This window comes from Saccopteryx leptura, chromosome 2 (assembly GCF_036850995.1).
Source record: "Saccopteryx leptura isolate mSacLep1 chromosome 2, mSacLep1_pri_phased_curated, whole genome shotgun sequence".
In the NCBI taxonomy this organism is placed as follows: domain Eukaryota; kingdom Metazoa; phylum Chordata; class Mammalia; order Chiroptera; family Emballonuridae; genus Saccopteryx; species Saccopteryx leptura.
Window position 1 is genome coordinate 345,894,210 of NC_089504.1, and position 18,080 is coordinate 345,912,289.

At 43.1% G+C, this 18,080-nt stretch overlaps 2 protein-coding genes across 2 annotated transcripts; both read left to right on the forward strand.

Moving 5' to 3' along the window:
• Positions 1-215: 215 nt before the first annotated feature.
• On the forward strand, positions 216-5,419 carry KRT40 (keratin 40). The gene is made up of 7 exons (XM_066364439.1): positions 216-662; positions 1,724-1,806; positions 2,088-2,244; positions 3,065-3,226; positions 3,315-3,440; positions 4,578-4,798; positions 5,323-5,419. Exons 1-7 carry the CDS (start codon positions 216-218, stop codon positions 5,417-5,419), a joined length of 1,293 nt encoding a protein of 430 aa, XP_066220536.1.
• A 5,342-nt stretch (positions 5,420-10,761) lies between these two features.
• Positions 10,762-17,875, forward strand: KRT39 (keratin 39). Its single transcript, XM_066366363.1, has 7 exons — positions 10,762-11,199; positions 12,064-12,146; positions 13,603-13,759; positions 14,405-14,566; positions 14,679-14,804; positions 16,039-16,259; positions 17,524-17,875. Exons 1-7 carry the CDS (start codon positions 10,762-10,764, stop codon positions 17,783-17,785), a joined length of 1,449 nt encoding a protein of 482 aa, XP_066222460.1. The 3' UTR covers positions 17,786-17,875.
• The last annotated feature ends 205 nt before the right edge of the window (positions 17,876-18,080 follow it).

An 18,080-nucleotide genomic window follows, 5' to 3' on the forward strand; every position in this document is an offset into this window, starting at 1 on the left:
GCCTCTTTTATGAGGCATAAAACTCTTCCTCGGCAAATAAACAACACTAATGAATGTTCATATGAAAACTGGCACCAACAGTGATAAAGAAAACATCCTGTACATTCTGTAAATACCCATTTGGGGGGCTATATAAATGTCCCAGGAAGAAAGGAGGCTTTTGGAGTCAGGCACCTTGAGTTTGCCACTGATCTTTGCTCCTCACTTCTCAAAGGATGCCTTCTGATTGTTCCCCCGCATGCTGCCCTTCTGAGTCTAGCACCGGGGTTTCTGATGGAGCAACTGCTTCGACCTGTTCCGTGGAAACCACTTGTGTGCCCAGCTCCTCTGCTCCAACCAGATGCCAGACCCCTAGCTTCCTATCCAGGCCTCGCTTGCAAACCAGTTGCTTCGCGCCATGCTACCTTGTTGGGAGTTGTAACATCCCGTGCTTGCCGGGCCACAGTGCTTGGTGTGAGGATGGGGTGTTCAACTGCAAGGAGAAGGAGACGATGCAGTTCCTGAACGACAGACTCGCCAGCTATCTGGAGAAGGTGCGTGGCCTGGAGGAGATGAACGCAGAGCTGGAATGCAGGATCCAGAAACAATGTGAAGAGGACATCCCATCGGTGTGTCCCAATTACCAGTGTTACTTCGACACCATTGAAGATCTCCAACAAAAGGTATCATGTCTCACTGTCTACGCTCCACCTGCCCAGGCTGGGATTTGCTTTACCTTTATACTAGAAGAGGCTTTAGAAGGAAACCAGGCAGAAGGCACTTCCAAGTAGCAGTGTGACATAGAGGAAAGGGCTCAGGACTAAGAGTCAGGAAATAGCCTTTACTTTAGTGCTGGCACTAATTATTCAGTGACCAAAATAAACTCTCATACTTCTAGACTTTACCTTTATCATCTACAGAATGAGGAAAAACTGTTATATCCAAAATTACTTCTGTAGGTAACACTGTATGTCTATACTAAATGACATCTATTTAACCATATAATTTTACCTAGTAATAATTTTCTTACTGATGAATTTTTATTATCATGGATGGGGACATAGTCATAACACAAACTACTTATGGAGAAAAATTTAAGTGAATTCAACTGTCAAAGAATATTGCAAAATGGTTTGGTTCATTAAAGAACTAAACTTTTGGCCCTGGGTGGCTGGCTCAGTTGTAAAGTGTCAGTCCAGCATGTGGAGGTCCTGGGTTCGATTCCCAGCCAGGGCATATAGGAGAAGCACCCATCTGCTTCTCCACCCTTCCCCCTCTCCTTCCTCTCTCTCTCTCTCTCTTCCCCTCCCACAGCCAAGGCTTTATTGGAGCAAAGTTGGCCCAGGCACTGAGGACGACTCCATGGCCTCCACCTCAGGCATTAGAATGGCTCTGGTTGCAATGGAGCAATGCCCCAGATGGGCAGAGCATCACTCTCTAGTGCACTTGCTGGATGGATCCCGGTCGGGCGCATGCGGGAGTCTATCTCTCTGCCTTCTGCTTCTTACTTCAGAAAAATACACACACACAAAAAGAACTAAACTTTTTCTTTCTCTATTTTGTTTATAAATTGGCACTCCTTTTTTCTTCATGCAGTGACATGCTTTATAAGAAAAGCAGGCTAAATGCTTTTATGCTTCTCTACAAAGACTTTCAAAAGATAAATAATGGCATAGCTGTTAAATGAATAGATATTTAGATTTCTTTCAAAGAACCATTTATTACTTAATAACTTGCTTCCCAGCTTTTGTGCACGAAGGCAGAGAATTCTAGACTGGCCATTCAGCTTGACAACTGCAAACTGGCAGCCGACGACTTTAGGGTAAAGTAAGTTGAATTTAAATTTGAATATAATTTATAGTTATACCTCTCTCCTCTCTCTCTCTCTCTCTCTTTCTCTCTCTCTCTGTCTCGCCACAAATATTCTCTATATAATATTTTTAAGCTAAGAATGCTTGCAAAGCTCGAATTTATCGTTACTTGGGATGTAAAAGGAATTCCAGCATGTGGCTCCCTTGAGTCCAGGTGTCTTTCGTCACTATGCCCTGTACTTTGTACAATGTTGGCAAAGTAAGCACAGGCTGGCTGCGTCTCTCTCGTTCTGAAAGGTATGAGTCTGAGCTGTCCCTTCACCAGCTGGTAGAAACTGACAGTGGCCACCTGCGTGGGATCCTGGCGGAGCTGACCCTGTGCAAGGCCAACCAGGAGACCCACGTGGAGTCCCTGAAGGAGGAGCTGCTCTGCCTGAAAAAGAACCATAGAGAGGTGAGGAAAGTGGCGCACTCTCTGAGAGAATGGGGGACTGACGAATTAAACCGATCAACTCCACACGTGCATATAAGCTAGACTTGGGTAAATGTCGCTAAAGCTGGGACAAAATTACGCAAGGCACTCATTACCATTCAGCTGGCTCATTCCTGTGCGTCTCTGAATGGAGCTCTGAAAGGAGCCCTGGCCAGAGCCAGATGAAGGCCCCAAAGTCTTTGCCTGCCATTGCTTTCGTGGAGAAGGTAACTCCACAACCAACTTCCTTGGAGGCTTTGTGTCATGCCCCCCTCTCACCCATAAGGTTTCAAAATCAGGCTGATAAACACAGCATGGGAAGGCCATTTGAAAAAGGGGATAAGGAGTCATGCACTATTTAAACCACTGTTTTTAAAATATTTAGCGTCGATCAACTTTTTAAATCATAAAATACAAAGTGGATGATTGTCCTATATTGGTGAAGACAACCCGTGAAAAGACAAATGATGTCACACAGTATATGTTCCCCTTGAACATCTGTTGATAATAGCAGCTAGCATTTATTGAGACTTGACTATATGCCAAGGATTTTTGTAAGTGTTTTATATGCATATTAACTCATATACCCCACAATAACTCTCTGGGACTGGTAAAATTATTATACCCATTTTGCAGATGAAGAAACTGAGTGATGAAGAGGTTTAAACTAGGCAATCTGAATCTGAACCCCATGCTTCTTTCTACTCACTACTCCCCAAAACAAAAATGGGATGTCATGGATGTCAAAGTGACTTTTTTCCCCACCACTCTGTGACAATCTTTACTTCATTTCCATTTTTAGGAGGTCGATTTGCTTCATGGACAACTTGGTGACCGACTCAGTGTGGAGCTAGACAGTGCCCCCACCATCGACCTCAACAGGGTCCTGGATGAGATGCGCTGTCAGTACGAAACGGTGGTCGCCAACAACCGCAGGGACGCGGAAGAATGGTTCGCTGTCCAGGTCAGTGCCCGGAGCAATAAAGTGACAGGCGTCCAGACTTCTGCCTCATTTGTGTTCCCTAACCTCCCTAACCATGCCTGTGTTTCAGACGGAGGAGCTGAACCAGCAGCAGCGGTCCAGCACCGAGCAGCTGCAGGGCTGCCAGGTGGAGATCCTGGAACTGAAACGCACGGCCAATGCTCTGGAAATTGAGCTCCAGGCACAGCGAAGCCTGGTGAGTTAGGGAAAGACCGCTCTGTTCTGTCACTGCAGAATCAGGCCCTAGGATACAATCCCCTCTTCCATAACCCAAAGAAGAGACCCACAGTTTATATGGCAAGAAGTCTGAATCTCCAGCTTGCAAGGATTGTATTTTCTTGCCTTTGCCAAGTAACAGCTAGAAAGCAGACGTGAAAGGTCAACAGTTTGTACTGTCCCAGAAGGATGCCCTGACCTTCCCTCCCGGGCTTGAGCACGACCCTGCAGCCCCCGCCGGAGACAGGGGAGAGGGAAGGGGCAGGAGCAAACCGAGGGGAACCTCTGCGTGAAGCCACCCGCGCCTTCCCGTGGATTTTACCTCCCTTTGGATTAGGGCCAACTTCCCAAGCTCAAAATCACATCTAAAACAAAGAATACTCTTCGCATTCAACCACTACCCTGAACTTTTCCAGGATCCACACCTCAACCAGACCCTCTACTCCACCCCACTCCACCCCACTCCACCCCAGCAACAGACTAAAATATGGATGAGATGACATTAACCAGTTCCAGTCAAACCACTGCATGTGCCACAGAGAATAATAAATAGCTCAGGGAATAATAAATAGCTAAGCATTCATCTTGTGAGAGGCCCCATGTAAATCTCACAATAATCCTTTTACTAACCCCATTATACAGATGAGGAAAACTGAGGCTCAGATAAGTAACAAGGGGTCAAGCAATTCTTAAGAAGCAAAAGTGGAGGCTCAATCCTGGTGGTTTAATACCAGAGGCTCTTCTCTTCACCCCTCCATGCCCACAAACCCATACCCAACATTTCCTCCCAAACTGCTGGTCCTCCTTAAGCTGTACAAATATACTGCAGGCTGTGATGTCCTAGTGGTAGCAATAACTAACAATTACATAGCCCTTCAAATTCTTATAGGCACTGCTCTAAGTGCTGGACCCATATTAACCCAGGTAGTCCTCACAACCATCCCACAAAGGTACTTTGCATTGCCCGTTTTTTATGGACTAAAATTGAGGTGCAGAGAAGCGAAGTAATTCTCCCCGAGTCACATAGCTGGAAAAGAGTTGAGCAGGGATTTGAAAGCAGGCCCTCTGGCCACGGAGACTATGCTACACGCGCTTTTTACACTCTTTCTTTCCGCAGACAGAATCTCTGGAAGGCACTGTGGCAGAAACTGAGGCCCAGTACAGCTCCCAGCTGGCCCAGATGCAGGGCCTGATCGACAGCGTGGAGGCCCAGCTGGCCGAGATCCGCTGCGACCTGGAGCGGCAGAACCAGGAGTACCAGGTGCTGCTGGACACCAAGGCGCGGCTGGAGTGTGAGATCAGCACGTACCGGGGCCTGCTGGAGAGCGAGGACAGCAGGCAAGTGCCACACAATTATTCTCAAAATCACCCTGGGTCACAAAGAGGCTCATGTAGGAAAATCCTGTTTCCCCCAAATCTGGCCAAGGTCAAACCTCCTTCATGTGTTAGATGATCTTCTTAAAAGAGTGATGAAAAGCAGCTCATGCTAATCAGAGGACCACAGAAATGTTCAAAACTATTATAAAGTTATAAAGCAGAATAAATATCATTGTATCTTTTCATGCTGGGGGTCTGTCTCCCTTTTCTCCTGTCTCCCGTTAAAGGGAAACCAGGAACATGCATAAGATGGCATTTGCAAAGTGAAAAAAATACACAAAAATTTTATTCAACTGCTACAGCTGCAGTGAACATGAAGTGACCAGTGCTGGGTCCAGGGATGACAGGCTTAGGTCAAATGTTATTCTGCAAAGAGCGTCTTTTAGAACATAATTTGCAGGGTAAATTTTGGCATGATTTTTTCTGAGTTGACATTTTACCCAGCATTCCCTTGTTAGGCTTAGTTCAAAGTGTGTTTTCCACAGGCTTCCCTGTAACCCATGCTCTACAACAAGTACATCAAGCAACACTTGTGAGCCGTGCTCCACGTATGTACTTTGCACAGTGGAAAACTGTGCATGAAGGCTAAACACCCAGCACAGCAGATGGAGGAACTGAGCCAGCAGGGTCCTAAAAAGGAGATGGGGCTTCAACCAGGGACATCCAAACTCGGAGCTCAAGTCAAGAAGGCTTTCATATCCTCAAACTGTGCTCTAAGCATCCTCGGTATATTTCTGCTTGCTCATTTCCTCTCCTGCCTGCTTATTTGTGATATTCTATCCGTCTGTAAAGCTTTCTTGCTAATCTCCAAATAAAATGTATTTCACCCCTTTAGCATGGTAAATATAGCTTTGTGGTTTATTACTGTTGATATACTAACCATTTGATGCCAAGGTAATTGTTTAGACACATACCAATAATTTGAATTTGCATAAACCCAAACTGAAAATATTTTTGAATTCCTCAAATACAAATAGATTAATCTGTGCAAAATGTTGATATCATGGGAGATAGCTGTATGTATCTTTCTGAGAGGAAACTTAGAGATAAAATACAATAAATTTTCATTTATTTTTAATTATAAAAGTACTAGGTTTTGGGTTTTTTCCTTCAAATTGGCACACACTGGGCAGGAGAGAATCAGTCATAATTCTATACCCTTAACATCCATTGTCAGTATTTTGGGAACTTTTAAGTTTTCTTAAAAATGTTTATTTTATTGATTTTAGAGAGAGAGAGAGAGACAGGAACATCGATCTGTTCCTGTATGTGCCCTGACCAGGGATCCAACCCGTAACCTCTGCGCTTCAGGACGATGCTCTATCCAAACTAGCTCTCCAGCCAGGGCAAGTTTTCTTTCTTAAAATAGGTTTTTTTTATATAGCAGTATCACAGTTACATATGCATATAGTTGTGTAACTTACTTTTTTTACTGTGTCATCTAAATAATTTCAATCCTAACACATATAGAAGATTATCTTGTGACCATTATTTTAGTGGCTGCATAAAATGCCATAAGGTACATTGGTCTGTTATTGTAAAGGATATCAGAATAATTGTATTCTCACACATTTAAAAGGCAAAGTAGAGAATTTCTGCTTCCAGAAAGATGAAGTAGAGGTACATTTCCTCCTTCAATTCCTCTTCTTAAACTAAAAACCCTAGAAATTACACGTACAAATAGAAGCAGACTCTGAAACATGGAAGAAGAGGCCAAACCGTCAAGAGGCCTTGATATCCAAGGAACAACACAGTGGGGAGTTCCCCGGCCTTTCTTTTTGTCTCCTGTATCCTGAACTGGGAACTAGAGAGATCAACAACCTAGAAACACCAGCTGCTGCAGACAGAAAAGGAAAAAAGCTCCAAGAACTGGTGAGTAAAGGGAGGAAGGGAAGTAACTCTTCTATACTTTATTTGTAGAGACAAAAATAAATGTCAGCACAGTAGACTGTGATGTTCCATATATATAATGTAATACCTAAAGCCACTACTTAAAAAACTATGCAAAGAAAACTCAAAAATGCTATCAATAAATACAAGTGGAAGTCTAAAACATATTCAAGTCACCCACAGAAAGGCAGGACGAAGAAATAGAGAAATTTAAAAAATGGAGGGAACAAACAGAAAACAAAACTCAAAATGCAGACGTAAGCACAACCACATCAGTAACTACAGCAACTAGAAATCATCTAAATACACTAATTAAAGGTCACAGATTGGCAGAGTGAATACAAAACTAAACACTTTCCACGAAAAGCTCACTTCAGACAGAATGGTATAAGTATGTTAAAAGTAAAGAGATTGAAAAAAAAATGATTGTTCACAGCAGCTTTATTTGTAATAGCCAAAACTGGAAACAACCAAAATGTCCTCAAGATCTGAAAGCCACTACGGCCAGTGAAAGAAGGCAATCCTGAAGGATCCTGTACTGCATGATTCTACTTACATGACATCCTTGAATGGTAAACTTAAAAGAAATGGAGAACAAATTAGGTATAGCATGTAGAAGGTCTTTGTGCTGATTCAATAGTTGTACATCTTTTTAAAAAATGTTTATTTTATTGATTTTAGAGGGAGGGAGGGGACGGGAACATCAATCTGTTCCGGTATGTGCCCTAACAGGGAATGGAAACAGCAATCTCTGCATATCAGGATGAGCATTTAACCAACCAAGCTATCTTGCCAGGGCTAGTTGTCTATCTTGATTGAAGTGGTGGTTACATGAATATATACATGTGAAAACCATTATACAGAACTAAACACACCCACTGTATCAATTTTCTGGTTTTACAATTGTACTATAGTTGAGTGAGATATAACCATATCTTTGCAACTTCTTATAAATCTATAATTATTTCAAAATTAAAAAGTTTGAAAATAAAACAGTGGGAACCTGAAAGTAAGTTCTCCACTTCCCTTTTCTACTTCTATTTTCTGAGCCCACAGACATAAAGTGCATAATAATAACAGTTAATACAGTGTTGATTTAAACAAAAGTCTACTTTCAGATCTAAAATTTTACATTAGATTTTTTACATTACACTCTCCTTATTTAACAATAAAAGGCAATAAAAATGCTTACAATAAAATATTTTCCAGATAAATAAATCCCTGAAATAGTATTCAAACCCCATTACTCTTGATAATAAAATTGGAAAGAAATTTAATACCATAATGTCAAAAAATCACCAATTTTACCCACATGGAGATTTCTACTGTATAAATTTTCCAGACTATCTGTCACCCACCACTTTTTCTCTGCATTTCCAATGGTTTCTTTTCTGCCTAGGTATAAACTGTAGCAAAAGATAATATATTTTTGTTTAACAATTTCCTCAGCATCTGTAATTTCCAACTGTATCCCATTTCCTCTCAAAAAGACACACATGACTACCTTCCATGATATATAACATTTTGCGTGCATTAATCTATATGTATTTTAGGAGTTAAAAATAATTCCAGCCTGGATTTATGTAAAATCAAAGTGGAACTGATATCTATTTTTAATATAGGATGGCTACTTTGGGGGCTCTCCTGTTACAGTTAGCCTGTGACTGCTGTTTTTCCCGTTTCTGCACAGTACTGTACAAATTATGATGTTAAAAAGCAGAGGTTAATTCTAGACTCTATATCTTTTCCATTGCTTACGCCAATACACACTGTTTTGATCGTAGTACTATTGTAGTAACTTGTACAAATTTATACTGCCACCAGCAATAAATGAGAGACTCTATACAATACAATGCATTTGTTATCAAACTTTGATTTTTTTTCAATTGACAGATGAAAAATGAAAATATCTCTTTTTTTTTTTTTTTTTTCATTTTTCTGAAGCTGGAAACAGGGAGAGACAGTCAGACAGACTCCCGCATGCGCCCGACTGGGATCCACCCGGCACGCCCACCAGGGGCAACGCTCTGCCCACCAGGGGGCGATGCTCTGCCCATCCTGGGCGTCGCCATGTTGCGACCAGAGCCACTCTAGCGCCTGAGGCAGAGGCCACAGAGCCATCCCCAGCGCCCGGGCCATCTTTGCTCCAATGGAGCCTTGGCTGCGGGAGGGGAAGAGAGAGACAGAGAGGAAGGCACGGCGGAGGGGTGGAGAAGCAAATGGGCGCTTCTCCTGTGTGCCCTGGCCGGGAATTGAACCCGGGTCCTCCGCACGCTAGGCTGACGCTCTACCGCTGAGCCAACCGGCCAGGGCCTGAAAATATCTCAATATAGTTAAATTTATATTTCTTTTATTATGAGTAACATTGAGCATTATTTCTATGGCACTTTTTTATTAAATTTATTGGGGTGACATTGATTAAAAATTAAAAATTATGTAACTTTCAGGTACACATCATCTGCATAACAAATTGTGTATTCACCATTCCTTCCATCACCATTTATCCCCCCGTACCCTCCTCTACCTCCTCCACCTCCTCTTCACCTCTGGTAACCACCATGCTGTTGTCTGTGTCTATAAGTTGTTGTTTTTTATTTGTTTGTTTGTTTGTTTGTTTGGCTTAATCCTTTCATGTTTTTTCGTCTAGCCTCAGAACCTCCCTCCCCTCTGACAGAGCTAAAAACAACTAGGGAATTATTCTTCCCTAGAGCCTCTCTATAAAGGATCACGAACTAATAACTTCCTTAAGAAAATGCTGAGTAATAAAAAAAAAGAGCCCTGGCCGGTTGGCTCAGTGGTAGAGCATCGGCCTGGCGTGCAGAAGTCCCGGGTTCGATTCCCGGCCAGGGCACACAGGAGAAGCGCCCATCTGCTTCTCCACCCCTCCCCCTCTCCTTCCTCTCTGTCTCTCTCTTCCCCTCCCGCAGCCGAGGCTCCATTGGAGCAAAAGATGGCCCGGGCGCTGGGGATGGCTCCTTGGCCTCCACCCCAGGTGCTAGAGTGGCTCTGATTGTGACAGAGCGATGCCCCGGATGGGCAGAGCATCGCCCCCTGGTGGGCATGCCGGGTGGATCCCCGTCGGGCGCATGCAGGAGTCTGTCTGACTGCCTCCCCATTTCCAGCTTCAGAAAAATACAAAAAAAAAAAAGAAAGAAAAAGAAAAAGAAAATGCTGAGTACGTATTCCTGAGAAAGAACACACATACCTTTCAACAGAACGTATTTAAACACCAAATAAAAGCCAACACTATCACAAATTTTTACCTAATGTACCACAAGCAAACACTGAGAACTAAAAATGTTATCAAATGTGGGCTTTGGAAAAAACAAACGGTAACCAGTCCCTTTATCAAGAAATTTCTTGTTAGCAATCAAACCCAACCTAGAAAGCTAAAATGGAAATTTAGCAATTACCTCTAAAAAAAAAGCCTTATTTAAGAATGACATTTTAATCCACACACAATAAAAATGGGAAAATCAATTGGGCAGGACAAAATAAAATACCAATTTATAAGTTCATACTAATAATTATTCTATATTAATATTATAGTTTCCCTTTTCTAGAGAAGAAAGGAAAAATAAATGGACTCAGTCCTGGTCAAGCTCAATGCCAGGTGAAGAGGTCAACAAGAACGTAATGAACCCAATATACTCATACCTACTTAATAATGGATGCTGTTAGAACTGTGACCACAGTTCCTTTTGAAGAAATCATATGAAGCTCTGAATCCAATGACAAGTGGTAGTTGTGATGGGTAGTAATTTAGTAACAGCCTAAATGCACACATTTATGAGACAGGTAACTCTTCTCAGGCAAGTCAAAAGCAGTCTAATGAGATGCTCCTATGGGGTTTGGTATAAGCATTGGAAGGGAAACATCCTGCCTGCTGTGACACCACTAAAGGAAAGGCTATATAAACACTTCAAAGAGGAAAAAGCCACAAAGGCTCAGAATTTAGACTCGGTCACAGCAGCTTGAGCTTTCGACCCAGGGAAACCACAGACACTGAAATCAACCAAAGCTGGGCACACACAATGGATACCAAGGGCTGTTCACCAACTACTTCTTCTTCAACACCATGCCAAAGCTGCTCTAGGATTACAAATTGTAAGATCAGCTCTTCTAACACCAGCGGCCAACCAACTGGCCATGTTCTGAGAATTCTCCAGTCCCAGGGCTGCCAATCTAGTCCTTGCTTTTGTCCCATGCCCACCTGCTTAACAAACAATGCCAACACCTGTCCCTCTACGGACGATTATGGCTGGTGTGGTGAAGGCTTCAACAGTAATGAGAAAGGGACCATGCAAATCTTGAACAAGCGCCTTGCTAACTACCTGGAAAAGGTGTGGATGCTGGAACAAGAGAACGCTGAACTGGAGTGTAAAATCCAGGAAGAGTGTAACAAAGAGCTCCCCGTCATATGTCCTGATTACCGGTCCTACTATGCTACCATTGAGCAGCTCCAGCAGAAGGTAAGATTCTTATTAGCAACCAGTATAATCAAGTTTTGTATTGACATTCTCCAAGCAATAGTCATTTGCTAAACTGTAATATCTTTATTTCCATGTATGCTGAAATATATCTTCTAGAATAAAAAAGTCTTGAATGAAATTGTCATCATGATGCAATATTCAGAACTATAGTTTGTCATTTAGAGATATTCTCTGCTATTATTTTAACCATAACTGAAGACCAAAATGTGTTAACAACCCAATGCTGTCATTTCTTTAACAAAAAATGGGAAAACAGGGATCTGAGAAAATTAACTTTATTTTTATAAGTTCCTAACTAGTTTAATCTTTATCCATATTTTCAACCATCACCACTTTTTCCATTGATGCTCACTTCATCATCTCCCATCCCAAGTAGTTCTTCCCTCATCAAAGTTAACTTTTCTATTCAGAGTGATATCCTGCTGCTATGTGTGCTGGATTTATCCTGTTTTGTTAGTTTAACAAATATTTACTGAGCACCAGACATCATTTCCAAGGCACCAGACATCATTCTAGGCTCTAGGCACATACTGTTGAACTGAAATGTTCCTGCCCGCGTGGCATTTACATTCTAGTGGATCATAGTATGTTACACAAATTTAGTTGGAATTTATATTTTAATGGTAAAACATCTACACAAGTTTTTATTAAAGTAATTTTTGCTTAAATTTTAAGAAAATAACAAAAACTCTGATTTTCCAAAGTTGCCCAAACTTCCTAAGCATCGCTATGAAAAGCCTAATTCATCTTCCCCGGCTAACTGAAATACACAACAGCCCCTTGGTTTTTAAGGAAGAGGTCTTGGTGTTTGTCTCATTTGTGTGTACAACTTCTTAATTCTAGATCTTATGTACCAAGGCTGAGAATTCCAGGCTGGTCTCACAAATTGACAACACCAAACTGGCTGCTGATGACTTGAGAGCCAAGTAAGCCTGTTCAACACTGTCGTGCAGGACAGAATTTGCCTTGCATCGGGTGCTAAATGTTCCCAATAAGATTATTTACAAGTCTACTAACCCTCTTGCCCATACCATGATGGTACTAGCCCAGAAAAGACCTTCAAATTCAATCTAGTATTAAGATTAATAACCACTCATATGTATACAGTACCTGTAGTTTTTTTTTGTTTGTTTGTTTGTTTTCTTTTTCTGAAGCTGGAAACTGGGAGAGACAGTCAGACAGACTCCCGCATGCGCCCAACCGGGATCCACCCGGCACGCCCACCAGGGGGCAACGCTCTGCCCACCAGGGGGCGATGCTCTGCCCCTCCGGGGCGTCGCTCTGTTGCGACCAGAGCCACTCTAGCGCCTGGGGCAGAGGCCAAGGAGCCATCCCCAGCGCCCGGGCCATCTTTGCTCCAATGGAGCCTCGCTGCGGGAGGGGAAGAGAGAGACAGAGAGGAAGGAGAGGGGGAGGGGTGGAGAAGCAAATGGGCGCTTCTCCTGTGTGCCCTGGCCGGGAATCGAACCCGGGACTTCTGCACGCCAGGCCGACACTCTACCACTGAGCCAACCGGCCAGGGCCAGTACCTGTAGTTTTTAACATATAAACCCACCTGATTACCTGCCCAATAGTTCAATAAAATAGGTAAGGCAAATATACTGTTACTCCATTTAAGGTAAGAAAATGGTGGTTTAATGGGGTTTGGTTACTTACACAAAGGCACACAGCTAGTAGTACAAGACAGAGCCAAAACTTGGATACACACTCTCTAAATCCTAATCCAGTGCTCTTTTCACTTACACTGCATTGGCACTAGGGGTAGGGGAGGAGGATAAGTTCCCTCACCTCAAAGAACAGCAATGGAGCATCACTCTGGCAAACTAACATGGAATAATAATTAAGTGGTGATGTTTATCAATGATTTCACCTCCAAAGAGAATGAAACCTACAAGAGAAATAGTGTAAATGAGAGGCCCAGAGAAAAATGCAGGAGGAATTGTGCTTGGCTTGATTTACGCCGGCTACATTTTTTTTTCCTTCTTTTCCAAGTGAGAGGAGGGGAGAGAGATGGACTTCCACATGCACTCTGACTGGGATCCAACTGGCAAACCCCCTCTGGGGCTGATGCTCTGCTTATCTGGGGCCATGCTTATAACTGAGCTATTTTTAGTGCCTGAAGCAGAGGCTCCATGAAGCTATCCTCAGTGCCTGGGCCAATGCACTCAAACCAATCAAGCCATGGCTGTGGGAGGAGAAGAGAGAGAGAGAGAAGGGGGTATGGGGAGGGGTGGAGTAGCAGATGGTCACTTCTCCTGTGTGCCTGACTGGGAATCAAACCTGGGACATCCACCCGCTGGGCTGATGCTCTACCACTGGCCCAACCGGCCAGGGCTGCTATCTACATTTTAATGTATTTCCCTTCATGTCTCATTTATAAAGGTATGAAGCTGAGGTGTCCCTACGCCAGCTAGTTGAGGCAGATGCCAAAGGCCTACAGCAGATCCTGAATGCACTGACCCTGGGCACAGCTGACCTGGAGGCACGAGTCCAATCTCTGAAGGAGGAGTTTCTTTGCTTCAAAAACAACCATGAAGAGGTTAGAGAAAGCCCCAGATAAGCCTCCAAAAATAGCATCAATCCTTTGAGTTAAACCTAACAAAGGATGTACCTTCTAGATACACTTCGGCTTTTTTAGCCTTGATAATGCCTACTGTTATAATAGCTGGTTCAATATGTTTCAAATCAATTGCCTATACTTCAATATCTGAAGCCTCCATTGCCCTCTCCAGCTTTTCCAGGAGAAAGAAGTTACCCAATTTTATTGTCCTCACAGGTTTCCCATCTTTTTGTAGACATCCCTACACAGATTCCTGCCATTACTGGTGTAAGTCAATACTGGCACAATGCCATACTGGCACCACAGTGGTTATGGCCTCTCACAAATTCCAATTCTCTGAGCTTCACCCATTACCAATGCCTGCAAACAATCTCAATTCTTTAAACGCCTGATCTTGCCAGTCAATTCCTTCTAATGTTGCACATATTTGAACATATATAGTCATACCTGAAATAGCCTTAGACTTTTTATAGCATCTCAAAAGAACGTATGACTCATGCATTCCTTTATTGAGGGCTAAATTTCAGACGTAATTAAGCTAAATTATTGCTGTTAGAATGAAACAAGAGCACAAGGAGGGACATCTGCTCAACGAGTGACTTCATACTCTTCTTCTTTCCATAGGAAATCAGTTCCTTACAGAGCCAGCTAGGGGACAGACTCAACATTGAAGTGACTGCTGCCCCTTCTGTTGACCTAAATCGGGTTCTACAAGAAATGAGATGTCAATATGAGTCTATCATGGAGACGAACCGCAGAGATGTAGAACAATGGTTCAACACACAGGTGGGGAGGGTAGGAAAGTCAAACCCAATGAGCTGACATTGCACTGCCAGGGGCCCTTTAATCAGAGTTATGTTTTTTTTCATAATACCCATGGTCCTCGACTATGTTTCAGATGGAGGAGCTGAACCAGCAGGTGGTGACCAGCTCTCAACAGCAGCAGTGCTGCCAGAAGGAGATCATCGAACTGAGACGAACCATGAATGCTCTGGAGGTTGAACGACAGGCCCAGCATCGAATGGTACCCAGCAAACTGACCACGCCTAGTACAGTGTGGTGGCAACAGCCTCTGACCTTGTGCGCTGCAATAATGTTTTCCAAATTGTGTCCCTTGAATCAATAGTTCCTCTGCTTGTTAAAGGATCAATGGCCAAAAAAGGACTCTGTGGTCAAATAAGCCTGGGAAATCCTGGATTAAACAAAGGTTAAACAGGAGGCCTTCCTGTGGGCTTTTCACAGCTGACCCATACCATGAATCTCTAATAGGGGGACATGTGGTATCCAGCATTACAAAACTTATTTGACTGTGGACTCCTTTTTTAAAGAATATCTCATGGCAATAGTGATCCATGAATACACTTTGGGAAACACTAAAAGAGAATTTTATTTTACACAAAGCATTTTTACAAACTATTTCACAAGGTATTTATAAATCTATTTTCACCGATCTCCAAGTGGAAAAGGTTGAAAAACCACCATCTTAAGGCATTAAGTCACAAAAGAAATAAGAGTCGGAGCCAGAATTCAGGCTCCAAAGTTAGAACAGATGCTGCCCCGTTGTATTGTCTCTCTGAAGTAGGAAATATCAATGCCCTACTCTGAAGGGTATTCGGACGACCTGGCCCCAAGACTGGTTTTGTCACCAGCTAGTCATGTGTCTGCAGGCAGTTCATTTACCCTCTTGAACCTCAGTTTTCTCATCTATAAAAATTGGGATAATCTTACAAATAACAGGTTATTAAAACCTAAAATTCCATTATCCATAAAACTTACAGAATGACAGAGCAGGAAAGAACTTTAATCATCAAAGTTTCAACTCTCATATTTTATATGTAAAAGAATCGATCCAAAGAAGAAATTGGGTGTGGTTAACTGCTTCTCACTCCCTTTTCAAGGTGGAAATACTCTTGACGTACCATGGTAATGGGTCTTTAATTCCTAGGTGTGAAACAGTTTGGGATATTTTTTTTTCTTTCATAGGTAGAAAGTATGGTAGAAGATTATCAAGTGATGAAGAAAAAATAAGATAAGTAGCACTTAAAGAGAAGCAAAGCAAAAATAGATAAAGAGAAGGAAGCTTTAGCATAGTTGATCATTTTGTTTTTAGATTTATTTGGTTAGGAGACAATAAGAGGGCTTAAGGATTCATTGGTACCTATCACAAAGAAACCACTGTTGTAAATGACACAGATCACAGTGACCTGGGCTGAAAGGAGTCATCCCTGTAAACCCCACTTTCCTCCTGCGTGGTACAGAGAGACTCCCAGGAGTGCATCCTCGCCGAGACGGAGGCCCGCTACACAGCTCTGCTGGCGCAGATCCAGGGTCTGATCGATAACCTAGAGGCTCAGCTGGCGGGGATCCGATGTGCCCTGGAAAGGCAGAACCAAGAATACGAGATTCTGCTGGACGTCAAGTCCCGGCTGGAGTGTGAGATTGCCACGTACTGCAGCCTTCTGGAAAGCTCAGACAGAAAGTACGTAAAGGAAAAACATCTTTATGAAAAAGATACACACGTTTGTCCGTACTACCACTGACAACAGGGCGACAGGTGCTTTGATCTCAGGGGTGATGGGGAGCTTTGGATGGAAGGGTTTGAAGCTGTGCCATTTGGAAACCTACAATTGTAACCTACTCTAGCTGAGCTCAGTTCTTTATGAGGAGTCAGTGCACCGAGTTAGTTCTTAAGTGTTTTTTTTTTTTTTGTTTTGATTGTTTTTTTAGCCTCTTAGATATTTTAAAAATACTAGGGCAAAAATAGTTTCTTTAAAGATGAACATTCCTGGCAACGCACAGGTTTCCCCCCACTGAGATGAGTAGATTCCGTGAGATTGAACAGGACGGCCCTGCTCCCTTCGGAGGAAGCTGCTCAGGCTGAACCCCCTCACCCTGTCCAGCCGCTTTCCCATGATGCCAACAGCGTCGTGTACATAGGCATGTTCCAACATACTTTTATACAAGTCGTAATGTTTTTAAATGGTAAGAAGCATACCAACACATTATACTAGCACGATGTTAACCAGTGCTCCCGCCCTGGGGAGCCACAAAGGGCCCCGAAAAATAAAAAACAGACAATGCTTTCCAAAAAGAGTTCTTGGCAGGCTCTGTGGCGCAATGGATAGCGCATTGGACTTCCAGTGACAAAAAGAGTTCTTACTGCTTCTAACTCCAATTTTCTAAAGCTTATTCATTTGCAAACACTACCCTGGGGCTTTCTGATGAAGCACTGAGAACTCTTCCCTAGAAGGGGTCCAGGCCACCGGTAGAACTGAGTAACTCTGATAAGAAAAGTATCTGACTAACTTCCTTCCTTCAGATAATAAGCCCTTCAACTTGTCCCTTATCGCTGTTGACCTGGTAAGCTTAGTTCCCATTATAGCTATTCTGCACATGAAAAACTCAAGTCAAGAGGGCTGCCTGGCATCTGAGGGCACCAGCTGGTCTGTAGCAGAGCCGGGCTCTCCCCGCCTGACTCCTAGCATGGTGTCCTTCCACAGCGCTGCGGCACTGGCTGTAATGGAAGCTGACATAACCCGATACTTCTAAACCTAGTTTGCTGCTGCCCCATGGGTCTGCTCTGATTCTTGTTCCTCCACTTAATGACAGTACAAAATGAAGGAATATGCATTTGGAAGTATTTGTTTTGAATAACATATGTGTTGAAAAATTAACGACCGCCATTTTTCTCCACAGCCTTGTTGCCTTCCCTCAATCACAGGTAAATTCTGGTTTTTTCCTAGACTTCCCTGTAACCCGTGTGTCACTAAATGTGAGTCTTTCATCTGCACAACCAGTGAGACCAGAGCCATGGAGTGCGCGGCCCCCATTTACACATCATCCTCAGCTCCCCGAGGGGTCCCCAAGCCCTGCAGCACCTGCAGAGCCCTGCCCCGACTACTGGTTAAGATCCGCACCATCACCAAGGAGATTAAGAATGGAAAAGTCATTTCTTCTCATGAGCACGTGCAGCCTTGCTTCATCATCAGAGCTGCCAGAGTCTAACATCTCACAGTGACGGAAATGAGCCTCATTCATGAAAGAGGCCAATACTTGCTCCTGCCAGAAAGGTTTAAGAATTCCCCTGTCCCCTCAGGTACTTAGTTTCTGTCTACTACAGCGGGTCCACATTGGCAGAATACCTTTTATTCTAAATCTCTGCTGCCAACATGAAAATGATTGGCATTCTCTGGAAGCAAACTTCCCACTTATCGGAGGAACGAGCACTGATTTGTAAGTGCCCAGGAAGGTGACCTACATTTCTGCCCACGAGTGATGGGCAGGTTTCCCTTTTGTTTAT